At 40.0% G+C, this 27902-nt stretch overlaps 1 protein-coding gene across 2 annotated transcripts; it reads left to right on the top strand.

The window, feature by feature from the left end:
* The first annotated feature begins 628 nt into the window (after nucleotides 1-628).
* PTGFR (prostaglandin F receptor) lies at nucleotides 629-27609 on the top strand. Of its 2 annotated transcripts, none has more exons than XM_063137174.1 (2): nucleotides 629-1489; nucleotides 26341-27609. In XM_063137174.1, exons 1-2 carry the CDS (start codon nucleotides 701-703, stop codon nucleotides 26644-26646), a joined length of 1095 nt encoding a protein of 364 aa, XP_062993244.1. In that variant the 5' UTR covers nucleotides 629-700; the 3' UTR covers nucleotides 26647-27609. The 2 variants fall into 2 exon arrangements, with proteins under 2 accessions (XP_062993244.1, XP_062993248.1); XM_063137178.1 differs by lacking the exon at nucleotides 26341-27609 and adding an exon at nucleotides 10002-10117.
* The last annotated feature ends 293 nt before the right edge of the window (nucleotides 27610-27902 follow it).

Here is a 27902-nt window from a genome sequence, read left to right as displayed (position 1 = left end):
ATATTTGGACAAATTTTCTGCTGTACTTTATTGGAAGGAGAAAAGTAATCTTACAGAAACTTCTGGAAGAGCATGACATTGTGAATGGATTAATGGAATTCATTTACCAAAAAATTTAAACAGCCTCATGTTATATAATTAAAAACTAATCCTTATTTCATTGGACTATAATGTATCTTAAATAGAAAACTATCTTTAGATAGATTTTCCCTCAAAAAGCATTTTATTAAAAAAATCCAATTTAAATTGAAAAATCCAATTTAAATTAAAAAATCCTAGTTTTTTTTTAAAGCATTGCTTTTTATCTGCCCTGCTCAGATGCAAATGACACAGTGAATGTGTGTAGAGCAGGACTAACAAGTGCAACCCACTTTCTCTTTCCATGCATTCAGTTTGAATGCCTGAGAGGAGTTCAGTAGGAATTTATTTGAAGGTGGGTGTCCAAGGGGTTACATCTTAATTAGTCGCTGTAATATAGAAATGTTTGCTGAAATATTGTGCAATGTCACATCCTTAAAGAGTTGTGCAGATCCAACGGCTACCACAGAAACATTGGGGGGTTCTGTTGTATATGTCACATGAGATGTGCAATACGTTGCCATTTCTTATATTTAATAAACAGTGTTTTTTATGTATTACAGATGCCTGATGATTTCCTGGTTACTGAAATATTTTGAATGCTGAGCTTGCCTTTCTAACAATGAACATTTCAAAATCATTGGCGTTGGCTGGGATTGGTATATTTTCCAACACTACCTGTACCACAGAAAACAAGATCTCTGTGTTTTTTTCTGTTATCTTCATGACAGTGGGGATTTTATCCAACAGTCTCGCAATAGCAATTCTCATGAAGGCATATCAGAGATTTAGACAGAAATCAAAAGCATCATTTTTGCTTTTTGCCAGTGGCTTGGTTATTACAGACCTGTTGGGACATCTTATCACTGGAACCATAGCAGTATTTGTATATGCATCTGACAAAGATTGGATTCGATTTAATCAGTCAAATGTTCTCTGCAGTGTTTTTGGCATATGTATGGTGTTCTTCGGACTATGCCCCCTTTTTCTAGGCAGTGTGATGGCTGTTGAACGCTGCATTGGAGTCACCAAGCCGATATTTCATTCAACAAAAATGACTTCTAAACATGTAAAAATCCTGTTGACTATGGTATGTCTTTTTTCCATTTTCATAGCTTTGCTGCCTATATTTAGGTTAAGAGCCTATGAAATCCAGGCATCAAGAACCTGGTGCTTCTATAAAACTGAGCACATTCAAGACTGGGAAGACAGATTTTACCTCTTACTTTTTTCATGTTTGGGTTTATTGGCCCTTGGCATTTCATTCTTGTGCAATGCTGTGACAGGAATTACACTTTTAAGAGTCAAATTTAAAAGTCAACATAGACAAGGCAGATCTCATCATTTTGAAATGATCATTCAGCTCTTGGCTATAATGTGTGTCTCTTGTATTTGCTGGAGCCCGTTCCTGGTAAGAGCTTAATAATTTTACCAATTCTTAATGTATGCGCTTAATAATTTTTCCATTTCTTAATGTATGCGTCTGTATAGAGGTTTTTCTTGCTTTTTAGACATTTTTTAGAAAGCATAAGTATAACAAAACTTTGTTTCTGAGATTACTGTTTGAATAGCTCATAGTTCAGGTGGTACAAAAACCTGTGTGTCTGTAAATTTCATAGTGTTTTCATTATGGACTCGATCCAGGCAAGATTAAGCACCTTTAGGTCACATTCAGACACATGGGATGTAAAAATGCTTAACTTAGGCTAGGTTGTGTTCACAGTATATAATAATCTTGAAGATTGATATGGACTAATGTTTTAGGATCATTGAATCTAGTAATAGCTCTTTCCAGATAAGCAGGATTTGGTGTGAAGTCTCTGCCCAAACTTATTCCCATTTATTTGAAGGTTTCAATAGAATCTAAGTGCAGCTGTACATCTATTAGGGCTTGACTCACATGCTTGGGAACCTTGGTCTTTCTGTTCTAAACACAGAGGCTCAGTTCCAATCTTCAAATGAACTTGTTTAGGTCAGACCCGAGTTCTGTTGCCACAGTTCCATTTGTCCATCACACCGAACACACATTCACTCACCATAGAGTCAGCTTCACAATTTTGTGAATTTCATGTCTACATTATCATCATAAACAGCAGAACAACTAAAATAGGAACAACAAAACAGGAAATGCAAACTAAATCCAACAGCATAGAAGTCAGTCTGTATCACTGAATAGAATAGTTTCAGACTTGCAGCAGATTTTCAGATGAAGTTACCCCCTTTTACCAAAACAAAGGTAGGGAAAGACATTTTGTGACATTTTGGGTGGGTGGGGACACTTTCTGACTTTAACGTGTGTGTGTGTGTGTGTGTATGTTAAGATGACCATATGAAAAGGAGGGCAGGACTCCTGCACCTTTAACAGAAATAAAAGGGAATTCAGCAGGTATCATTTGTATACATGCAAATGACATCTGCGAGTATAGCTAGAGAGACCAGATACAAAAAAAGGGCAGGGCTCCTGCAGCTTTAACTGTTGTGATGAAGAGGGAATTTCACTAGGTGCTACATGCATACAAATGACACATTCTGAAATTCCCTTTTCTATACAATTGTTAAAGATACAGGAGCCCTGTCCTTTTCATATGGCCATCCTAGTGTGTGTACTACTTTTACAAGGTGGTTTAAGAGCTGCTGCTGCTGCTGCTTTCTTTCATTTTTAAATCCAAATTGTGGCTCCACAGTGTCTAGCAGCATGGCTGCTACATGATTGGGAAATGGGGCCACTAATACTCCTGTGAATAACACCTTGTGCCACCAAAGCTTCAGTAAGCCACTGTATGGAATAAAGCTGGCTGCCCCAGACAATGTGATGATGTAGTATTGTTTCCAGTGGCTTTAGGGGACCCAATTTGTCAATTGTTCAAGGGCCACAATGTCAGATACTCTATTCCTGAGTCTTGGCTTTGTTTTAAAAAGTAAAGATAAAAAGAAGGAATGGTAAGTTTTTACCACCTAGTAAAATACTTCGTAAGCACTACAAAGTGGGGATGTATGGATTGTGTAAAAGCTGATCTGTCTGTGTTTCACAAATTTTCAGGCACCTTTGGTTCTGTTGACTGGTCATCAGTGGAATTAGATATTTTCGAGTTTCTAAATTTGCACAAATTTTAAATTTTTGCATATTTTTGTAGAACTAAGTTTGCGCAATGTTCTGTAGAGTTAGAAAAACAGTCTGGAAGTCCCCAGAATCTGCCAGACTAGGGAAAAGTTGGACTGCTTTGGAATCCACCAGTCAGATTCATAAAAATCTGAAGTCAATTGATTCCATTGAGGATTTCTCCAACAACCCTAAAAAAACCCTCTGAACATTTGTCCCTCTATCTGAATGTTCATTTTCAGGAGGTTTTTCAGCCTGCAACTTCTTGAAAGCAGATGAACATGTTCAAGTGTGAATGTTATGCATAGCCATAAAAGGCTCAAGAAAATGACCCAAGAAAAAAGTAAGTGCAAATTGCACTAAATCGTATAGGCTGACACTGCAACAGTGCAGAAAGTTAAATCTTTGCTTATAGCTTGGTAATCCTTAGTACCATGAATAAACCACATTGTTGTCCTTTTTATATATCTGAAATTTGTTAAATAATTTCTATAGTTTAAACAAAAACTCTAAAAAATTCAATTGCATATCTGCTTATGTATATGCATTCCCCTTTTAAATTAGGTTGTATGTAGCATGGTGCAAAAATGTAGCCTTTGTTTACTCATATTACATTTGACTGTGCTTAAGTTATATTTAGATTATTTATTTAAAGCATTTTTATCCTGCTTTGAAGATAAAAAGAGTCCTGGAGGAGCTTATATACCATAAATAAAAAAGAGATAATCCTTGCCTGCAGACTTAAAATCTAAAAATATATGACGCAAAAAGAAAAAAAAGAATGGGGAGGGAAGAAGAAAAAAACAGCTGTTCCTTCAGCAGCATTGGTGGAATGATGCCTCTGCATCCATCTCATCTATTTCAGCTGAGGAGTTGTTAGAAAATCAGCAAGCACTGAGGGATATTCAGATTGAATATCTAGTGTGAATGATGTATTGTAATCAGGATCAGCATTGAAGATAAAATTAAAACAATAAGAAAAGAAGGGTTCTTCTCTAGTTTGAAGCAGAAACATTTTATTAACTACAGTGTACTGATGCTGAACAAGCGATCAAAATCAAACTAAGGCTAGGAACAAAACAATGAATGTGATGTAATAAGACCCTGCTTTTCATTTAATTATGAGTATTTCCCCTGGAATGCTACAGTTTGAATTAACAGACACGAACTCCCCTGTTTGTTTATGACTTGCCTTTTGTGTGGAAAACTTTAAATGAACTGATTCCGAAAAAAGAAAGCAAATACTCTAGTCCAACTTTCCCCAACCTAGTGCTCTTCAGATACGTTGACTTATACCTCCATCATCCCCAGCTAACATGGCCATTGGAGGGCACCAGATTGGGGAAGACTTCTCAAATTATTCTATGGAAATTGTATTTTCAGTTACATTCAGAATGATATGATGATTTTTTATTATTATTAAATTTATGTTTTGCTCAAATCCTAAAAAAATATCTGAGCAGTGAACAATAACAACAAAACCCAATGTTATCTAATACAGATAATGCAACACTAAAATCAGCCTTAAAAACTGTAGTAAGACTGGGTCACAGAACAGGGATAGCTTGTGAGAAAAGAAATATTTGTTGAGCAAGTGACAAAAACTCAATAGTAATGGTGCTTGCTTGATACTAGCTTTCATTAGCATGGTGCACTTACATAAATGTTGTCACAGTGTGAACAGTGTGGAGCACTGCTAGTAAAATGTCTATTGCTGAATGAAATGGGTGGACAGTGGTATATAGGGTTAAGGTGGTCTCTCAAGTAGGCTGGTCCCAAGTTGTTCAGGACTTTATACACTAATGTCAAAGCTCTTGAACGTGATGGAGATGGATTAAGTTCAAACCACTTGTTACTCACTGGCTTGGGCAAGCCCTTCTGTGTAATCTATAAAATGCAAAAAAATAATATACCACAGATTTTGGTGTGTATAAATTAAGGATCTTTTTACACACTAAAATGCTAAAAGAATTAGTCAAAATTGGAAATATATTTCTACAGCTTTTTGATATTATGTGAGAACAGAGAGTTATTTAAAGTATAAACAAGTTACAGTCTATAGGTAAAGCTTTCAAAAAATAACATTGCTTCCAAGTAATGCCACGTTTAAGGTTCTTGTACTTGTGTACAAAGCCCTAAACAACTTGGGACCAGGATACATGAGAGAGCGCCTTCTCCCTTACCAACCTGCCCGGTCACTGAGGTCATCTGAGGGCCTGCTCCTGGTGGTTCCACATAGATCCATCCTCCGATTGGAATCCACCAGGGGAAGAGCCTTCAGCGTGGTAGCGCCCCTCCTGTGGAATTCCCTGCCTCTGGAGGTCAGGCAGGTGCCAATCTTGTACTCCTTTCGGCGCCTCCTGAAAACATCTTTACTCCAAGAAGCCTTTCTTTAACATGCAGCCTTGGATTTATTTTTTTGCTTCTTTTTAAATTTTGTTTTAACTGTTTTATTCTGTTTTTATTTTCATTTTACCTTGTATACTGCTCCGAAATTTTTTAATGGGGAGCGGTATATAAATATTCTAAATAAATAAATAAATAAATAATGGTATTTTTTTTAAAATGAAGGAATTAAATTGATTACTTAGCTTTGTTTAAAAATTGCCCCTGTAAGTCTCATTTTTTTTCTCTAGCATAAAATATTAGACAGATGTAATTTGTATGGCAAAATAATTTTAACCTAACCAGCTTTATGAAATGTTTTATGAATTACCAGCATTAATCATTTAGGTTTGCAATTCTTTTTCCTCTTTATCTCAAGCTTTAGTGTGGCTTTTGTACTTAGTTCTTACAGAGAACTTCTGCATAAGGCTTTTATTGCACGCTTTTGATTGGTCACTCACAGAAGTTTGCAGGTACTTTACATGACATTGTCAACCTCTAGAGTGTCTCCCATGCTTTTAGAACTTTATTCCACTTTTAAAAAGATCAGAGATATTGCGATAAGAAAGGTTAATGCGAGACTTTGGCAATATGAAATGACGGCGTTGTGCAATAATGCAGCCACTAGATGGCAGTGTGTAATGAAACAGAAAGAACATTGCCAAGAAAGAAAGTTTTCAGTTCAATTTAATTGATGTGTTGGCCATGTAAAGGAGCCCATCGTAATTCCACAAAGAAACTGGAAGCAGAAAGCCCTGGTAAGGGACTCATGTGCTGAAACTCTCAGTCAAAAGAAAAGTAATGTTAATAGAACTTTATACATTGAAAATAGCTGTGAATGCATATGTCAGGAGAGAAAGAATTATTTAAGTTTTAATAACAATGGCAACAGGTTGTAACAAGGAATTGTTGTAGCAAGCCCTTCGCATTACACCAGTGGATCTTTTTTGTTAGTTTTGGATTGGGGTGAAAATGTCCCCTCAACATTGAAAGATAGGTTTGCTTTGAAAGACAAACTGGTTGGCTTGGCGGCATTTTGTTTGTGGTTTTGGTCATAATTCCCTTGGGAACAATGCTACATCGTGATGTAAAGTGCTCATGGAGCATTCTGTTCAAAGTTATGAAGAGAAATGTTTCAGGGTTGCTAAAGGCAACTCCGACACAACTTGAAGCAGTGACAAAACTTTCCCCCTATTTTTTCCAGACCCCTTTGGTCACTTGTGTTTAATTGTAAGTCCAGCCCTGCTGAAAGTTCCTCAGATATGCCTCTGGAAGTCTATGATATCCCCCCCAAAAAATAGTCAGAACAGAGGCACTAAAACCAGAAAAAATGCAAAAAGAGAAATTAGTTCTCAAAGTGCTAACAGTGGAAATTGATTGTATCCCAACATGTCGTGGAGTAGTAGGATTCTTCTTCAGGGGTTATCTTATTCAATTTTGAGAACAGCTAAAATAAACCCACAAAAATAGTGAATCTTCATCATCTTGCAGTTTTACTTAATGTATTTCTTCAATGCTAAGACGCACTCCCCCCCATATAAACATCTCTAAAAACAGGGTGCGTCTTAGAATTGATAGCATCTTAGAATCGCCTGCAAAATGCGCCGTTATCCCTCCACCCCACTCTCGATACCCAGGCGGCTTGAGGGCTTGTTGAGCATCCCTATGTGGCTCTGTGCTCACGATGTAGGCCGGGGAATGCGCGTGGCCTGATTGGGGACCTTAACGACGATCCACGGCTGCCCTGGGCCTATTCATGCTCCCCAGAGCTAACTGGGCTCACACACGCGCCAATGGAGCTCTGAGCCCTAAGCGGGCCCCACCCGCCGCACCACGAGCACAGCCGGCCAGGTTGGGCCCAGTGGGTATGGCTATGTGGCTCCGGCCAGGTCGGACCTGGTGCGCGCCTCACCTTGCGCATGGGGCCGGGGTGGATGGGCGGGCGCCACTGGGCTCGCAGAGGGTTGTGCGAGGTGGGCGGGTTCTGCACGGCAGAGGAGGCACAGCAGCGCCGGGTGGGAAGACGTTGGCAACACCTGGGAGGTGAGTTGCTGGGCCAGGGTGCGGGTGGGATGCGCTCTGGGACTCGCAGCTGCGCTGTTCTCACGCGACGTGTGCGGGAGAGGAGCCTGGGGTGCCTGCGGGGCAGGGGGGTCTCTCTGTCGCCGCTGTGCGGCCAGCTGTTTCGCACCTCGGGGAGTTTCCACGGCCCATCTAGCCATGCCTGGAAGAGGCCCCTCAGCACTGGCAGCTGGAGCTGGCCCGAAGGTGGGCGCCTCGTGAACGACCCCCTCCCGCTCCCCACAAGAAGTGGTGGCAGCTGGTGAAACCTCCGGGCCCTTGCATGTGCTCCTTGGTTGGCCCCTGCCAGGTACCCTCCGCCTGGCAGGCCCCACCCCACCAGACAACATGGGCCTGCGACATTAGGGGTAAGTGCCTTGTTTTTGGCTTACTTGTAACCTGTCCCAGCCCTGTGGCGCCAAAACCATTGGCCCAATAAGAATTGGCCACATCTCTTTCCTTACCTGTCCGCAATCCCCTCCCCATGCCCAGGCTTTGCTGGGCATGGCAGAATACTTCCTCCCCCCCATATAAACATCTCTAAAAACAGGGTGCGTCTTAGAATCGATGCCATCTTAGAATTGAAGAAATACGGTATATTATCTCCCTCCCCCTTTTGTGAGCAATGAATGGCTCCACAAAAATAGGGTTGGATATTTGGTTCTGAATTTTATAAAATATACAAGTAGATGGCTAAATTTAAGTATCACAGCAGACCATTGTTTATGTTATGTTTAAACTATGCCAGCAAGGGTATACAAAACCAAGATATTAAACCATGTTTTGAAGCTGCCTTGCAAATCATGGTTTGTTCAAACTGCTTTCCTGTAATAGTCATTTGCTATGTCTCAAGGAGCTGTTCACAATAGACACAAGAGTTGCTCCATTCCAAGTGTACATCACCATGGAGATAGGAATGAGCTAATGCCCCTTTGAAGCTGACTGTTGACCAGATGGAACAAAAAGCAGGAAGCACTTCTATAACCATGGTTTGTTCAATCCATGGTATGGACTTTCAACCATGGTTTAGCAAGATGTCTGAAATGAGCTATGATCTCAAGACCAATGTCTGGGGATGGGCTGTAGCTCAATGGTAGAGCACAGGCTTCGTATGGGGTGGGGGGGGGGAAGCCAGATTCAATCCATGGCATCTTCAGGTAGCATTTGAAAAGCATGGTGAACCCAGGAGAGCAACTACCAGGGCCAGATCAAATCCATAATGGGCCCCAGGAAACTAGCAGTCTGTACAGAAAGCTCTGGCGTGGGCTGGTCCATGAAGTCACGAAGAGTCGGAAACGACTGAACGAATAAACAACAACAAACTGGGCCTTATACTCTGCCAATATTACTGAACTCATACCTAACATTTGTGCATGCACACTCAAAGAAAGCTATTTTATGTAAAAATAATAATGCAGAAACATTTTTTTTAACTACATATATTAGTGGAAGTCATTCTCCACACTTTCCTGGAAGCAAAAGACGAACACCATATCCATGGTAGAGAACTCAAATACAAACGTCCCCTTTTGCAGCATAAGAAACTCATAGAAACTCTCTCGCAAACACACACTCACTAAAAAATGAGACACAGTGACGCACTGATTTATTCAGATATAACAGGTCAGGAGACGGACACACACACTGACGCACACATATAAAGCAAAGGTTGGTCCAGAATATTTGCTGCTTGAGGAAGACTAGAAAATACAGTTCATTCCTCACTGAATGGCCTTGGCCTGGTCACTGTCGCTCAGCCTATCCTACCTCACGTGGTTGTTGTGAGGATAAAAATGAGGAGACTGTTAACTCATGGAGGAAAGACAAAATATAAATGTAAATAAAGTAATATCTATTTTTCTATTAGAAAAACCTAGTTGCACTATGCTAGTAACAGTTCGAAATAAGCCGCCCAGCATGTAAAATGGCCAACTGTGTACTGTATGTGCCTTATTGCATGAACACGTTTATATATATGTGCATCAGAGACAAAAAGCATCCAGTACCACTTACCTAAAAAAGTCCCTGGGGAAGGAGCCTGAAGACTGACGCCAACTCTTGTATTTCATGCTAAATTTGAAAACCATTCTCTTGCATCTCAAATGCACTATCCATGTGCCTCAACGATCATCAACTCAAAGTAACTTTATTAACAGCGCAATCCTATACATGTCTACTCAGAAGTACCACTGTGTTCAGTGGGGTTGATTCTAAGGTAAGGGTGTATAGGCTTGCCACCTTACAGCACAATCCTATGCATGTCTACTTAGGAAAAAGTCCCATTGTTTTCAATATGACTTATGTTCAGGTAAATATGCATAGAATTGCAGCCTAAATATCTCTTCTCTCTCTCCCCCCCCATCTTTCCTTCTTTCAGGTTACTGTAAGGCACAGAAAGAACCCAATGGAAAAAAGAAACTTGGGCTGAAATGCTAAACACACTCACTCACTGGGAAGCTGGTGTATTGCTGTTTTCCTGCTGCAATGGGTGAGAGGAGGCGGGTGACCAGGGAGGGGATAGCTGACTGGTGATGGGGCAGAACACCTCTGCCATCACCAACAGCTGAGCCAGCAAAAGCTCATAAAGAATTCCCCATGCTCTTGCACACACAGTTTCTTGGGAATAGATGACAAAGTTGACTGGCTAATGAGACCCAGACTTGTCAGTAATGGGAGGAAGCAGTGGGCTAGCCAGAGAATACTCTTTAAGATGGATCACTTAAAGTGGAGCAGCTGAGCTGAACTCAGAGAGAACAGGCAGCAAAAGAGCCCAATCTCTACATTTCTATCAGAGAAGTAAAGCCCTGAATTAATTTAAGCTTACTCTCAGGTGAGAGGATATACCTTATATCCAGTCTGAGAGGATATAGAGGACTAAGATCCTTTTAATGCAATGGGACTTTCTTCTCTGAGTACATATGTAGAACATTGCACTGTTACTAAACTTTATGCAAGCATACTCTTAGCCCTTAACTTCACAGCTGCCCTGACTGCATTTCCCAAAAAGAACAACCTGCCAGCAGACTAGATAACCCTGGACTACGCTGCAACAGTGTCATACACTACTCTCTCTCCTTCCCAGCCATAAGGGCATAACAAAAATGGAATCATTACAGGGTTGAAGTAACTCATACTAAGCCACAGTGCTACACGCACACGCACCCCCCCCCCCCCGGTGGCAGACTTTATTTGTGTTTGCAGGGTGATTTGTTTTAATATGCTTATGCAAACACAAATAATACAAATGTTATCCAGATTTTTTTTCATAAAATAAAATATGAGCTAGAAAGGGCATGAACGTTTGTCATTCCCGCTACCTGTTGTTTTATGCTGGAGATGCTACTGCCTAATCACAGGTACAGTAGAAGCCTGAATTTCTCTATTATTAATATTAGTATTTTAATTTCTATACCACCCTATAGCCCAAGTTGTCTGGATGGTTTACAGCAATTCATAAGATAATAAAACACAGCATAAAAATACAGCACAGAATACAATTCATACCATTTTAATAAAATCCTAGACCTGTTTAGATGACTAGCCATTAACTGCCTAGGAGTAGAGAGCAGTTTTAACCTGGCACTGAAAAGATGGCAGTGTTGGTGTGAGGCGGGTTTAAGTGGAGAGATTCTGTAATTGGGGACTACCACTGAGGAGGCCCTCTTCCTTGTCACCACCCTCGGAGCCTGCCTCTGAAGAGGCACTTGGAGAAAGGCCCTATATGTTGATTGTAATCAGTATTCCACAAAGATAGGCACAAAAGATGGATTCAAACTGAACCAGGAAGTCCCTTATATACACAAGTGGTTACTCTATACTTATATCTATGACTTGCTGCTCAAACGTCAATCATAGCTGTAACTTCACTCATTCGCTAAACATATTGAAAGATGGCAGCAGCTTAATTTCCACAAAATGATTGACAGAATTACACCTAAACATTTTGTCTTGTATCTCATGTTCTACCAGTGCTAGAGACTTGTTCTTTTTCTCTTGAAAGTAGGGAATCTGGGTTAGCTGGTGGGCCCTCTGAGATGGCGGGTCGGAGGCTGCAGCGCCATTAGCACAATGGTTACTCTTGCCATGCCGGTCATTGTAGGCTGAGCTAGATGGACCAATAGTCAGACATGCTATAAGGCATATTAAGAACACAAGAAGAGCTGTGCTAGTTAAGGCACATCTAGTTCAGTATTCTGTTTATACAATGATGTCTAGTCCAGTATTCTGTTTACAGAGTGGATAAACAGATGCCTATGGGCAGCCCATAGGCAGACTATGAGAAAAATTGTAACCCCCTGTCTATGTTCTCCAGAAACTGATATTCAGAGGCAGAATGAAGCCCTTCATGTATATGTACAAATTTTGGGTGAATTTGGATCCTATTATTCTTACAGAAGTGGTTTTCTTTAATTGCAAGTTACTTTTTTATTTTATTTAAAACAACTCAAAGACATCATACCATTTTCCAATGCCGTACACTTTCACTGAAGAGTAATGAAGTGTGTGCAGCCAGTGAAAATAAAAATACAGCCAAGAAAGTCTATTTAGAAATTCGATACCACTGAAAAAAATTGAGAACAAAGGATATTATGGATAGCAATAAAGGTTCCTAAGTCAGCAGTTCTTGATGAGAGCATATCATAAACAGTGACTTCAAAGAACATTCTGTCAGGAAAAGAGAATCAGCAATGATAAACGAAAGGCAAATATTTCTGTACTTAGGAGGAATGAACTGAATAGCACCAAGTGGAAAGAATGTCTGGTTGGTCTTTTTACAAGTCTACCCACACAACATTATTGTGTTGTGAATTAGCTCTATGGAAAGAATAGCTGTGTGCAGGCATATTTTGATGATATGCAAATTGTTTGATTAAGGCGGTCATTTTAGTTTCAACCTCTAAGTACTCTGTATTGTTTTGCAAGTCAGTCCACCTAGGGTGGTATTTCCTCACTGTTCTTGATTGAAACTAATGAGATAGTGGGAAATGTAGCTGATGCAGTTCTTGAGTCCAGGTGAATTATATATTGAAGAGGCACAGTTGAGTTAGAGCAGTGGTTCTCAACCTTCCTAATGCCGCAACCCTTTAATACAGTTCCTCATGTTGTGGTGACCCCCAACCATAAAATTATTTTCGTTCTTCTCTACACGATCCATTGTCATGGGATGGTTTGCTAATGAAAATAATACATAACAATAGCTTTAATAATACAAAAGATGATACATGACATAGTTCAGTCAATACAGTTTCCTAAGACCGTTGGAAATATGTGTTTTCCTATGGTCTTAGGCGACCCCTGTGAAAGGGTCGTTCGACCCCCAAAGGGGTCCCGACCCACAGGTTGAGAACCGCTGAGTTAGAGGCTTCACCAATCATAGATAAAAAGAGCCCTTCTAAAAGCCATAAAAGATAATGGTAACCAAAGTGTTTAGAAACAAGCAGAAATCTCTTTTATGACCCTCATTGTGTTGATGAAACCAGAAAAAAGTCTACAGACTTGTGTTAAGTATGACATTTGTAACTCCCTTGTGACCTGGTTTGTTATGCTTGTTTTCTTTTAGCAGTTTCAGACAACTACCTACTTCTGACAGCACATGGGGTGAATGCAAGAACAGTTCTGTTGTGCCCAGAGTCATGGGACTCTTGGAAATATGTCTCTAGATTCACACATAAGAGTTTGTTTTATGTTCCTTTTGTACACCCACAAACAGACTGGCCTTTGCCTTGCCAGTTTGGTATAACTCCTGGGATGGATTATCTGTGTTTAGCCCAGAGTATTGAGAAAACCTGACTTGGATCAACAAACGGACCTACTTATGAACATTACAAATTCTATGGTCCTTCTTGCCTGAGAAGAGTGTGTGGGGCTATGTAATATTGCAATCTAGCCTTCAGCACATCACTTGATAGTTTTGAACAGAGAAGGGCAATAGTTCAATCTATGGTTGTGAAGAATGGGCTTGCTTCAACTCTCAAGAAATAATGCAACCTACAAGAAATTCAAGTTAGATGGGATTTGTGTATTACAATATTAGACAAGCTAGAAAGTATGGATCTATAGTTTATTTTTCTGCTAATGATGGGAAAAACACAATTTTCTGAGAGGGAGATATTGATTGAAAACTTACTCTGTGAGTCTTCTAGAGTTTTCCTACTCAGGCCAGCATATTAAGAGCACATAGTACAGTTGTTATCTTACCCAGAAGGAGCCATCTGCTGCTTAGGAGTTATGTCTTCAGTACTTCATTCTTAACCACAAGGGTGCTAGGCATTCACTATGGTTTCCAAATGAAAGCTGAATTCTGAGGACTCAAATCAGATGTCCTCTGGTGAAGATAAAAATGTTGTGTGGACTACATGTAGTCTTCAAACTTCAAGTCTACTATTCTAGGTTTTAATATAAAGCAGAAATAAATTTCAAAACATGTTCTATGAAGCAATTGTCACCAGTCAGTATTCTTATTTAAATATTTATTTTTAAACATGATTTACAATATCATTAAAACATCACATTCTGGTGTTTTTTATTTTGACTGTGATGCCATAGGCTGATATTATTTTAATATGTATATGTGTATGGTTAGATTAAAATGGGCTCTGGCTTTAGCTGAATCATTTGCTTCAGTTTGTAATCTTTAACAGACTTATTTGGATATTCCATTGAAATCAATGGGTTTACCAATTTAATGCTGATTCATGCTACATTTTCTAGTTATGTATTCATTACATTTATTTATTTATTTATTAATTACATTTCTATACCACCCAATAGCCGGAGCTCTCTGGGCGGTTCACAAAAATTAAAAACATTCAAAGTATAAAAACAACAGTGTAAAACCATAATATAAAATACAATATAAAAACTCAACCAGATAAAAACAGCAGCAATGCAAAATTACAAATTTAAAACACCAAGTTAAAATTTATTTAAAGAGTGTTAAAATGCTGGGAGAATAAAAAGGTTTTCACCTGGTGTCTAAAAGCATATAATGTAGGTGCCAAGCGAACCTCCTTAGGGAGCTCATTCCACAGCTGGGGTGCCACAGCAAAGGCCCTCCTCCTGGTAGCCACCTGCCTCACTTCCTTTGGCAGGGGCTCGCAGAGAAGAACCCCTGAGGATGACTTAGGGTCCGGGCAGGTACATACGGGAGGAGGCGTTCCTTCAGATAGCCTGGCTCCAAGCCGTTTAGGGCTTTAAATGTTAATACCAGCACTTTGAATCGGGCCCGGACCTGGACTGGCAGCCAATGAAGCTAGAAAAGGACTGGCGTGATGTGGTCTCGTCGGCCAGTCCTTGTTAGTAACCATGCTGCCCTGTTTTGTACCAGTTGAAGTTTCTGGACCGTTTTCAAAGGCAGCCCCACGTATAATGCATTGCAGTAATCCAAACGAGAGGTTATCAGACCATGGATAACTGTAGCTAGGCTATCTCTGTCCAGATAAGGGCGCAGTTGGTATATCAGCCTAAGCTGATAAAAGGTGCTCTTTGCCACTGAGTTCACCTGTGCCTCAAGTGACAGTTCTGGATCCAAGAGCACCCCCAAACTATGGACCTGATACTTTAGGGAGAGTGCAACCCCGTCCAGGACAGGGCAAATATCACCTCGCCGGACAGATGAACCACCCGCTAACAGTACCTCCGTCTTGTCTGGATTGAGTCTCAGTTTATTAGCCCTCATCCAGTCCATTACTGTTCCCAGGCACTGGTTCAGAACAGCCACTACCTCACTGGGTTTGATGAAAAGGAAAGGTAGAGCTGGGTATCATCCACATATTGATGACACCTCAGTCCACATCTCCGGATAACCTCCCCCAGCGACTTCATGTATATGTTAAACAGCATAGGGGATAAGATAGAGCCCTGTGGAACCCCATGGCTTAGGAGCCACGGCACAGAGCAATAATCCCCCAGCACCACCTTCTGGAATCGGCCATCCAAGTAGGAGCTGAACCACTGCAACGCAGTACCTCCAACTCCCAGCTCAGACAACCTATCCAGAAGGATACCATGGTCGATGGTACCGAAGGCCGCTGAGAGGTCCAGGAGCATCAACAGGGTCGCACTCCCCCTGTCTCTCTCCCAACAGAGATCATCCCACAGGGCGACCAAGGGAGTTTCCGTTCCAAAACCAGGCCTGAAACCCAATTGAAATGGATCTAGATAATCCGTTTCATTCAAGAGTGCCTGGAGTTGTCCTGCAACCACCCGCTCAAGTGGTTGCAGGACATGATCTCATTCCTTGATACTGTGGAACTGCAATTCCTAAGTGCAAAGTGCATATTCCTATAAAGCTGAAAGTATGTGTGTGGGTTGTATGTCCGGAAATGTCTACCCACTTCCAGATTCGTTAGAAACTTGAAATTTGACACGCTGGCAGGTCTGGCTATGCAATGTACCAGAAAAATAAAAACAAGCAAACAAAAGTTTGGGCTTCAAGTATTTTTTTAAGAATTCAATTTAAAAAAAACCTAGGCTTATGCCTACAACTCCCAGCATGCCTTGGGTGGGAGGCCAGACTTACCAGCCTTTGGCAGCCATTGTGAGTGCATGGACAGGTGGCTGCTGCATGCCTTTCACAAACCAGACTGCTAAGGTTCGTCTCGAGCAGGAGGCGGGCATGACGAGCGGGCAGGGGGCGGGCATGACGAGCGGGCATGGTGAGCAGGGACGGGCATGGTGGACGGGGGAAGAAGGATGGGGACGGGCATGGCAGATGAGGGAAGAAGGATGGGGACGGGCATGGCGGATGGGGAGAAGAAGGACGGGGACAGGGCCTAGTGACGGGGGAGGACGGGCGAGTGAGCGGGCAGGGGGGGCATCAGGCATTGTGGGGGGGAAATCAGGGGCAGGGGGAGCGGGGGACCCTTTATTTTTTTAAAAGGAACCTACGTTTTTCGGTGGTGCGCTCCTGCACACATGGCCCTTTAAGGGGAAAAAAAATGCCAGACGGACGGGGCTTTCCCTTGCCCCATCGCGTGTTACGTCTGGAAAAGGGCGCCGTCGCGCGCTAGCTGTAGCGCGCCGTCGCCCCTACTCCCCACCGGATTATGTGGTAGGTCTAGCAAGGCCCATAGTCCTTTGCTGAGCAGCTTTTCCCCTTGTGTAGTTACAAACAGATGCATATAAATCATTTATTGTAAAGATACTGTTGGTTCTTTGAAGCTTGGGCTTTATAATGTTAGTTTTGGGCCACAATCCACTAATCCTTTGCAGGCGCATGCTCTTCAATGTACCTTTGGACCTTTTTAATCCAGAAGGGCCAGTCCATTCACTAATGGAAGCTATAGGTTTGTATATACATAAAATATGCACAGAAGTGCCCTGCAATGAGTGGAAGAGTGTGTTCCTGCATACAGAAAGAAATGCAGTTATAGGGGAAAAGAACCATTTTGATTACTTGGGATACTTGTTTAATGTCTTGACATCTTGTTGACATACTGCCAAGTTCTCTTTTGGATTTCTTGAAGCAATGTCTGATTCTATGATAGCTGATTAAATATTTCTGGTATTAAAATAATGGATACAGAGTCCCACCATGTTCATAATAGCGCTATTTTGTCCTACAAATAGTGCTCTTCCTCTTTTATTTCTGTTGCGGACCCATCTGTTAAAGCAGGTTTATTTCACAATCCATCTCACCCCATCCAACTTATTATTTGGGCAACACAGAGCTCCTTCAGGCGAGCGCTTTATTGCACGCTCGTTACTGGGCACTCACGGATTTTTGCCGGTCCTTCTCACTAAGTTGTCTGCCTGCTGTGTGCCTCCCTCCCCTTCTAGCCTACTTTGCATGATAAAAAAACACCCCAGTAAGTGTGACATTTTTAAAGATGGAAGTTGTCGCTATTTCCTGCTGTGTGCAGGAGAAGCAGTGGGATCAAAACAGCCCACTGAATGGCCCACGTGCAACTTGTTTACTTCCTCTTTCAAAAGAGGAAGTAATGAGGGACAAATACGTGGACACAGAAGCGATGGTAAGCAAACACTATTTTCCCCTGAGTTATGACGCTGTCAGACTCTATTTTGTAGGGAGATCAGAAAGCTCTCTGCATAATATGTTAATGTTTTGTTTTTCATGGAAGGTATTCTAATAGCAGTTAAGAGAAGAAGAATGCCCCGTGGTCACAAATGATGAAGATTTCTACCTCTTTAAAATCTTGAGTCGAAAATATACGCAATTGGAAAAATACTGTTCTCATTATAGCCTTTTCTTACTTTGTTATTTTGAAGTGGCCCAAGAGCTCTTATGTACTGGCAGTTGTTTAGTCTGGATTGCAAAGAGTAAGGAAAAAAGTGGCAGAATAATGTGGTGGGAAAGAATGCATCTGAGGAAAGATCTTATTCCAACTATTCAAGGTAGCTCTTCTGTAAGATGATCTTTTTTAAAAAAGAAAGAAGAAGGAAAGGGGTGGGTAACCATTAATTTGAGATAAGAAAAGAGTAGTCATCATTCTTATCTTTTCTACTGTATGGTTCAGATTAATATTTCTCACAAGAACCTGATTATAGGAAGTGAACTTTTTTTTTTTTTGGATGAAGAAAAAATCTCTTTTCTGTCAATACATTGCAGGGTCTGACACTTTCTCCTTGAGGTTTTTAATGATTACTATCACTCATGTATCCTTATTACTTTTTCACACCTTGTTGCTTCCTAACTTTTTAGAAGAAGAGAAAGAAATGTCCCCATGGTTTTTTGTTTTTTGTTTGTAATAATTGCCAGCTGGAAGGTAGTAGAGGAAGACAAATTGTCCTTCTAATGCAATCCTGTGTATGTCTACTCAGAGGTTCATTCCACTGAGATCAGTGGGACTTCCAAATAAGTGTGCATAGGGTCGCCCCCCTAATACGATACATTATGGAATATATTCCCTAAAAGAGGGGAAATTCCTTTACAGTTTTTACTAATGTATAAGTTGAAGTTATTTCTAGAATATTACAGTGTTTTCTGTATGACAAAGCCTTGTCAATAGCTATTTTCCTGGTGGCCTGTAGCTAAGTACGTCATAAATGATCAAATAGGGTATTGAAACGTCTTATTGGCTAATGAACTTTGTGGAGACTTACTTGCAAGGCTGATATGATCTGTAAGAAATACTGTCTTAGGATACCAATCTTTTTCTAGAAACTAAGGCCATGCTCCAGCTAAAGGTAAGCATTTTTAAATCCCATAGATTTCATTTGGAGATATTAAACCCATGTAATTTCCCTAAATATTCTTTATTTCAGAATTTTATTCTAAGCTCACAAAAAAAAAAAAAAAAAAAACAACCCATGGGATTTTTTTGGACCTAAGTGCTCCAGTAGTGAATGGTATCGATGCACACACAAGAGCTTTCTTATTCATTTAAATGAAGGTTTCTGTTTCATTGCATCCATATGATATTATACTGCATGTTCAGATTGGTTCCCTCAGTTGAAATGTATGGGGATGTTTGTACACACAGAAACTCTGTGTGCTTGTCAAAGATTTATTTCTAATCTAGATTATATTTTTACGGTCTGATATTTCTTGTTATACATGACTGCACATACTATCCACCCAAGGGAAACTTCAGGAATTAATACTCCTTTTCAGTCATCAGTTTAGTATAAATTGGGATCTATATGCAGAAATCTCTCCTATATATAAATAGATGGTTATACATATCCTCAATATTTTAAGTGAGACAAATAAAAATCACTGGTTTGGCCACACTTACAGTTTCTCTTTTGGGAAAAGTGTATTTGAAAAGTTGAATTAAATAAGTATTCATTAAAAATACTTTGCAGTGTATCATCCTAAAATGGGACATCATATCCTAATCTGTTGTTAGGCAGATCTGTTGTCAAGCCACTCCATAGGTGATCTTTAAATTACTGTATAAGCCACTGTGGAGCACCAGATCACACAATAAGCCATGATGGTTTAAATCAGTGGTTCCCAAACTTTTTCAGGTAACTGTCCCCTTGGTTCCACAAACTCATGCCCAGCGCCCCCTACTCTACACTATAAAAACCATTATTCAGAATAGCGGTTTTCAATGACCCACTAAGGAAGATAATAACAATAAAATTCAAAACAGTGACAATTAATTGAATACTTTATTCAAAATCCAATTGGTGTGCCCTGCCACGCTGGCTGCAAACAGAGGCATTCGCTTTCCCCCCCCTCCCTCCCTCGGCAAGCCTGGGGTGGGTGCTTCCCATTTAGAGGGGATTCTAGGAGTTGAAGGACATTTTTCTGTCTAAACATGCATAAAATTGTGCCTTTAACTTATCATGTCACACTAGCATGAATACAGGAATCAAATAGGATTTCCTTCTTCAGTGGAACACACTTACTTAGGAGTAAGCACCATTTTGTTATAGGAAAGGATAATGTATTTTAATTAAAATTTTAAAATAATTATCTGCCATCTGGTACAGAGTTTTCCTATGGAAAATCTGGCTGGGACTGAAGTAGAGGAGCACTAATTTTACTGTACTTATTGTCTTTAAATATGATTAAATGTCCCACAGTTACCTTGCTATTCTATTTCTACAATTCATTTTCTCCTGTCTTTTCTTCACCCTCTCTTCGTTTTCAGGCTGAATCCTATGCACATTTACCTCAGAGTAAGTTTTATTGATCTCAGTGGGGCTTACTTCTGAGTAGATATACTTAGGATTGTGCTGCAGCTCTGTTTTATGGTGACACAAGATACACACATACCATGTTTACGAAAAGAACACTTGAAAAAAGGAGGTTGGACACCCTGAAATAAGCAAGGGCAGATAGGAATTGTTTCAGCAAGCATTCTGGAAAAAGGTGCTGCTGAATCTTCTTTAGCCAGGAAGGACCTGAGGAATTGTAATTCTCTCTCCCTCCCCCTTTTCTTTTCTCTCCCAATCCTGTTGTAGTCCAGATTTTTTGGGGGGTGGGCATGCACACACAGACACACAGCATCTCTCTCTCTCTCTCTCTCTCTCTCTCTCTCTCTCTCTCTCTCTCTCTCTCTCTCCCCAACCCCCCCTCTCCCCAAACCTCACAATAGCTGCTGGGCTGATTAGGACAAGAGGGCAGCAGCTCAGAGGGGAGATGGCCCCAACCTGCAACTCCTGACGGGGAGAAGGGAGCCTGGTGATACCTTGCAGCAGCACAAGCGGTCCTGCTCCCCACCCAGCCAGCAGGCTGCTGTTCTTGGCAGCTGCTCTGCCACCTGCCGTCCTCCATATGCTCCTTCCTCTCCATCACAGGGCTGCTGCTCCCACCTTGTGCAGCAACTATCTCAAGAGGTCTGCCAGGGCAGCTTGTAGGAGAGAGCAGCTCTGGCCGAGGGAGGGAGCAAGCAAGCGGCGGTGGATCCAGCAGGAAAGAAGCCTTGGGCCCTCCTAGGCAGGAGAAGAGTGGGCAGAGCAGCTGAATTTGCTGCTGTTTCCTGCTCTGCTGCCTCCTGAGGGGGCTTCCCCCACCCCCTACTTCTGGTGGTGCTGCTGTGGGCTTGAGATAGGAGGAGAGAGCGGCTGCATGAGTGAGAAAGTCCTTCCTGAGCAGGGTGAGGAGAGCAGCTGAATTTGCCGCTCTTTCCTGCTCGGTCCCTGGGTTTTAGGACTTTTTGGAGAGTCCACCTCGAGCGCCCCCCTGCCACCCCTTTGCCTGTTAGTGCCCCTGTTAGCGCCCCCTGCCATCCCTTTGCCTCTTAACACCCCCCTATGCAATCCCACCCACCCCAAGGGGGCAGTACCACCAACTTTGGGAACCACTGGTTTAAATAAACCTCACTGCAGACCATGGCTTATCAGGGTGGATTATTTTGACTAAATAAGCCACTGTGGTTGGGGAAAAATGCTTGTAGATGATATAATAAACCATGGTGGTTTATGAACTACTGTAAAGAGCTTATAAACCATCATGATTTATTGTGACATGTGAACGCAATCTCAGATTGAATATGTAATGCTAACAAGTAAGTAAGGGTATTCAGTCACTATTTCACTGGTCACAATAGCCTTTAAAGCAAGAAACTGAACAAAAGCAAAACAAATCAGCTCTATATTTTATTATTTAACTGTCATAATTTCCCCCTTTATCTCTTACACAACTCCCTCGCCTTCAGTGGAATTATGCCATTTTGTATCTGCTAAGCCTCTGAGTTTAAAATAACAATGTAATCCTATGCATGTGTACTCACACATAAGTTCCACTGAGTTCAATGGGGCTTACTGCCAGGTAAATGGTATAGGATTGCATCCTAATGGGTTCATCAGATGAGTGTTGTATTGTACGCTCGCTACTGCCCACTCACAGTTTTTCTTGTGTCCTTTAGATGACACCATCTGCCTCCCACGTGCCTCCCATGCACTTCCTACTCCTTCTTGCCTTTTTTCCATCACAAAATGAACCCCTTTTAATCCTACTTTTTTTTTTTAGGAAATGGAATGTGCTGCCATTTCCTTTTGTGTGCAGGAAAAGCAGGGTGATAAAAATGGCCCCTGAATGGGCCACGTGGTCTTTGTTTACTCCCTCTTTGTTCTTTGGGAAGAAAGAGGAAGTATTGTGGGAGTGGAGAAGTGACGGTAGGGAACTGCAACTTTCCCCTCATCTGATGACGCTCTAAATGTTGCTGTTTTTTGCTTTTCGTTTTGGGTGTGTGGTGAAGTGTTTATTGGGTTGGGTGAAGTGTTTTCTGTGGCTCTTCCACAGTTATAGAGCTACCTTTTTCTGGTCATTTTTGAGGGCCTGCATATAATCTAGAAGTTTACTTCTTTGGGGAGGGTAGTGGTTGTAGGTTTTAATGAACAAGTTAGCAAATGTTTTACTGTTATTGATGTATGTTTTTCTAAGCATTCTGGGCAGAACAATCTTCTGCACTTAGTCAGTGGGACTTACTCCCTGGTAGGTATGTTTAGGATTCCAGCCCTAGGCTGCAGTCTTATGCGTACTTGCAAGGAAAAATATCCCATTGAACATGTCCCTTTTTATTCAGTGGGGTAACTTTCCTTACAAGTACGCATAGAACTGCAACCTAAAGACATCTGAATAAACATGAATAGGATTGTGCTGTTAATCCATGTTTTTATTGTCCATTTGACAATCCTTTTGACAGTACCGGGTAGAACAGAACAAATCAAGACATTTCCCCCCCAGTCCTTCGGCTTTCATTAGAGAAAGCCTTCTTCCACTGGCTTATATAACCTGAAGGGATGTGAACTGCATCTTGGATATTTGATAGTATCTCTCCTCAGGAGATAGAAATGTTCAATTATGGTGTTTTAATGAAGCAATTAAAATACTAACTATATTTCTCCTATGAATAGACACTTTTTTGTATAAGTACTGCGCATGAGAAATGAAGAGCTGCAGTTACAACAATGTAAGATATCGTCTTTGTTTAGCGCATTAAAAGCCTTTTTAATCCACCTTTGCTACATATGTGATTGTTGGTAGCGATAGGATCTGCCCCTTTCTCATATCTCACAGTTTTGATTTTGGGGCTAGATAGGTTTTTTCTTACCTATTTAAGGGAAATGGCACCCTTTTCACTTTTTATTTATTAATTTAATAATGTACTATATTTGACTCATGACCATTTCAGATGTACAACAAAACTAATTAATAGAAATGTGGCATTACTGTCATATTTTCTTGTTTTATTTCTTGCTAGTGCTAATTATTTATTTTATTTATTTATTTAATTACATTTATATACCGCCCCACAGCCGAAGCTCTCCGGGCGGTTTACAACATTTTAAAATAGTAAACATTAAAAGTATACAATTTAAAAACACACACACACACACAAACATAAAAACAGTATAAAAACAACAGTATAAAAATAACAGTATAAAAACAACAGTACTGTTAACAACAGTAAACAGTAATTAGATCTTCTTGCATTAGAAAGTTGGAATTAAATAGAAAAATCATGAGTTATGTGCTGTTTTATATCAGATGTGTAATAAAGATTCTTGGCACACAGTATATTAGTTGTACTAAGGCATGTCTATGGTGGAAGGACGCATGGTTTCATTTCTATCTATGGATATTTGGAAAATCTATATTTAGGATGGTGAGAGTGTGGGAAACTATATCCAGGTTCTGAAAATGTTTTAGCCTTTTTCATAGCTTCAAGTATTACAACATTAATTACTTGATGTAACGGTTGTTGGGACTATTTGCCTTTTGTTAGCTTCCTGTTCAGTAAGGGGGTTTCCAGATGCAGAGCTTTGTCCTGTGAATTTGTGTTAATACTGTAGGCATTTTCACACATTCAACCAAAGAGACTAAAACGTATGTACATTGCAGTACTCTGCCCCAAGACTACATACTTTAAAAAATGCTCCCAGATGCACCATATTTCCATCAGCTGAACTAATGGCCAGGGAAGTCTCACTTTATCAAACTGAAACCAGAATTCTTATAGTCAATAAGCTGAATTCATGTAGTGTTTACTTCAGTTTTTCTTTTTTTCTATCTGGTTTTGATCTGGTATAATCAAAGCTACTGTTTTTTATGTGGCAAATCCACTTGCTATAGATACAATCCAGCTAAAATTAATCATTGCTAGCTCCTTTTGAAACCAATCGAGCACGCTAATCATGATTAGCTTGTGTTCAATGGGACTTAGCCATAATTAACGAGCTGGATTGAGGTTGATGTTTTGATAACATTCACTTAAGTGTCCAAAACAGTTATCCAAAACTGGCTTTCACTCCACAAATAGATTGAGTTTTAGATTGAGTCCTATCCACTTTAGCCTTAGTTAGACCTAAGGTTTATCCCAGGATCGTCCCGGGGTCGTCCCTGCCTGCTCCTGGGATATCCTGTGTTTCATTTACATGAACAGGTATGACCCCGGGACAATCCCGGGATAAACCTTAGGTCTAGCTAAGGCCATTATTTGTCATGGTTGGAGATCCACTTGTTTATACTGTCACACCACTTCGTCTTATAAGAATTTTAGTGACCCAGCCACACTCCCAGTAATTATGGGAGAATATACTGTAGAATGCAGACATAACTTTGTCTTCCTTAATCTGGAAAAAAAAAAATCGTGACCATTCCTACATTAGTAGGGGAAAAGACATAATAACTTCGTAATGGGAGAAGATTTTAAGAGTTTTGCATTTGTTCATGGCTAGAAAGATTTCATTGACAAACCTTAAGAGTTGATTTTTATTGTTGTAACTCAATTGATTTTCAGTAACGTTATTCTTCTTTTCTGTTCTCTTTTAACATTGATTCTCAATACCTAATTAAAATATATAGGCATGGCACCTGTGCCCAGCACTCTTGGGCAACTGCTGGACCCCAGTGTCACGCCCCCTGTTTTTGGCAACTAGAAGCTGCCATTTAAACATTCCAAAATGCCCCAAAGTTAGGGTTCAGGGGCATTGTAGGAAATTTAACAGTAGCCCACTGACAAAAGAGAAAGACCATGGAGGTCATTTTGCCGAGGGTTCCCTCAAACTTGACTCGACCCTGAAAAAATAACATGGCAATGGATTTTTTGTTTACCATTTCTTGCCGTTTTATCACTATTTTGCAGAAAAAGTCACCTTCTTAACACTTTCTTCACTGAGATTTAAGAAAGAATGAATTTGGCATTTTGTGAGATATCATATAGGAAATATCTATAGCAAATGTTCCTTTTTCAAACATATTCAAATGAGCTATATCACAAATATTGCATATAAGTATTCAGATATCTTTTGTAACTACCAGAGGATGAAAACTAATACAAATTAGTGTAATCCTCTTTTCTTTAGCACTGACAGAATGAAAAACAAATCCACTTAAATGAACCTGTTGTTAGAATAGAGTATATTTATAGTAGGTAGAATATACTCGTATTATGTTTAAGTAGGTTAAGATGGAAGAGGTTACTGTGTAGATTGCAGGACAAAAAGCATCATTACTTTTGAAGATAACCAGAATGTGCATGAACCCTACGTCTAAGGGAAGCTATCCTCATAATATCTTGAATTCTAATCAAGTATAAACAGTTAAATATGCCAGATTCTTCACTTTAATAGAAACATATTGATTTTAATATTAGCTAGATAAACAAGGCATTTAATGTTTTGCGGAAGTTTATGTAATAAATAAATCAGCACATTTTATTACTTTTGAAGAGGCTTTTCTGCTACTTAATGGGTCATCTCCATTCACAAATCTATAACACTTTATCCAGAGCTGTATTAGAATATAATGAGGTTTGTGGCATGGGACTTCAAATAAATAAAATGGAAAAGGCTTCCCTAAGAAAGAGAGCTTGTAGAAATCCAGGGAATTAACCCCGCTTAAGCTTAGGAATGTACTCGGCAAATGCAGAATTATAAAAGTAGATTCAGAGAAATTGACAAAGCTGTTTATGCTTGCGTTCTACACTGGCTTTTCTCAGTCTGATCCCAGTTCCCAGCCAATCTTTTCCTAATCTGCCTTATTCGTTGGACTCTTCTAGAAAAAAATGTATTGATTTTCACTCCTTTACCATCACACTAACTCCACTGACTTTCAGATTGAGCAAGTGAATTTCCTTATTTTTATTTTAAAAGTTGTCTATTAGTGCAAAACCAGATTCAGCATGGACCTCTTTTTATAGCACCTAATCAATTGGTTTCTAAATATCCACCAGGCTCCATTGCAATGGAGGCAAATTGTTATGAGATCTTTAGGATGCTGATAATGTTCAAATTGTTGTTTTGTCTGATGAAGTTGTTTTCTGATGTTTAATGGAACTTATTTCATTTTGTAGGTGACCATGGCCAATATTGGAATATATGAAAATCATTCTGGAGAATCATGTGAAACAATACTTTTCGCTCTCCGAATGGCAACATGGAATCAAATTTTAGATCCATGGGTATACATTCTTCTAAGAAAAGCTGTTCTTAAAAAACTCTATAAGATTGCAAGGAGATTTTGTGGAGCACACCTCATTAATTTGCACACATGGGAACTTAGTTCCATTAAAAATTCTTTAAAAGTAGCAGCAATTTCTGATTCACCCGTTCATTCCAAGCTAACAAACCAGCAGCTGCTCAATTCAACAATGCAATAAAGTGAAACATGGAGAATGATGAAATGATGGGATAATGGTTGTTAAGCACCTCAAAATTTGGTAGGGTCTGAGTGGGCTGGGATTTTTTTGAAATAAATATCTTGCTCCATTTCAGGACATGTATCAATCTGTAGCTGCTATTCAAAGATATTTGCCGTCCAAATATACTTGTAAAGAATGTTCTTTATGTAACCAGCCCATCTGGTGCCAAAGAGTATAGGATTCTGTATAACAGAATATAAATACATATTAATAAATTGCTGTACTTAAGCAGTGTCAAGTATAAAAAGTTCTGTTAAAAAACAGATGATAAACATATAAGGTGATATTGGCAGCTGTGGAAACACTTTTGAATCAAATAATCGCTTTCAGTGGGGTTGGATGGGTAGTAAAAGAACATAAAGCAAAATCTACCCCACGTTAAGCACTTTATAGTCCCATTGATTAGTGGCTAACATTCCCCTTAAAACAAATGGAGCTGCTAAGTGTTCAACTTTGGTTGGATCAGGTTATACATATATACACATTTGTGACAGATTTTAAGGGATATGGAGCTCCAAGCACCATAAGCTCCTGAGAACGAAGACTTGGTTCAACTTCAGATGTACCGGAAGAATTACTTTACCTTGTAGTGGATTAAGCCTGACAGACTTCAATGCTAGACTCAAGAAACAAATTATGAAATATCTTACTGCTGAAAGTGACAATGAATTTATGTAATGTGTGTTAACTTTTACCTCGTCTTGCTATTATAATGTTTTCACTCTCTTTTGCAAATGTGGCAGCCATATCTGTCAAGTGTGAGTTGCAAAAAATATAGAAGGCTTCTTTCTTTGCATATTGTAAGTTGGACTTCTCAACATCACAATTTAAAAGTAAATGTATATGCACAGGAAATAGGAGTTAAAAATAAACCTACAGGAGTCAGTAAAATACAATAAATTGTTGTGATCTGGGGATTCTCACTCATTGCTAAAAATTCTATTTCATTGCTAAAAATTCAAGGGGTGTTACATCATACTGACTTCCTTAGTTATCATCATCTGATTATGAAATTACTTGCTAAGTGTTGTGAAACTTTAAAAATACAGTACATTTACACTCATGTATAGTAAACTTGTCGAGAAGTATCATGTGCCAAATATTCATTTTGATAGTTCAAATTTCATAATTGTGTAATAAGTTATTTTCTGCTGCTTTGAGGCCTCACCTTAATACCATCAACATGAAAAGTAAAACACTCACTCTTTTTACTG

The sequence above is a fragment of the Elgaria multicarinata genome, chromosome 1, assembly GCF_023053635.1.
Source record: "Elgaria multicarinata webbii isolate HBS135686 ecotype San Diego chromosome 1, rElgMul1.1.pri, whole genome shotgun sequence".
Lineage (NCBI taxonomy): Eukaryota > Metazoa > Chordata > Lepidosauria > Squamata > Anguidae > Elgaria > Elgaria multicarinata.
This window is presented reverse-complemented; position numbering and strand designations above follow the sequence as displayed.

What these genes read in the sequence shown, in the direction of transcription:
- PTGFR (XM_063137174.1), top strand. Translation starts at nt 701, where the DNA reads ATGAACATTTCAAAATCATTGGCGTTGGCTGGGATTGGTATATTTTCC. An exon ending in TTTGCTGGAGCCCGTTCCTG is followed by an intron (nt 1,490 to 26,340) that starts GTAAGAGCTTAA and finishes TTCATTTTGTAG; the next exon opens with GTGACCATGGCCAATATTGG.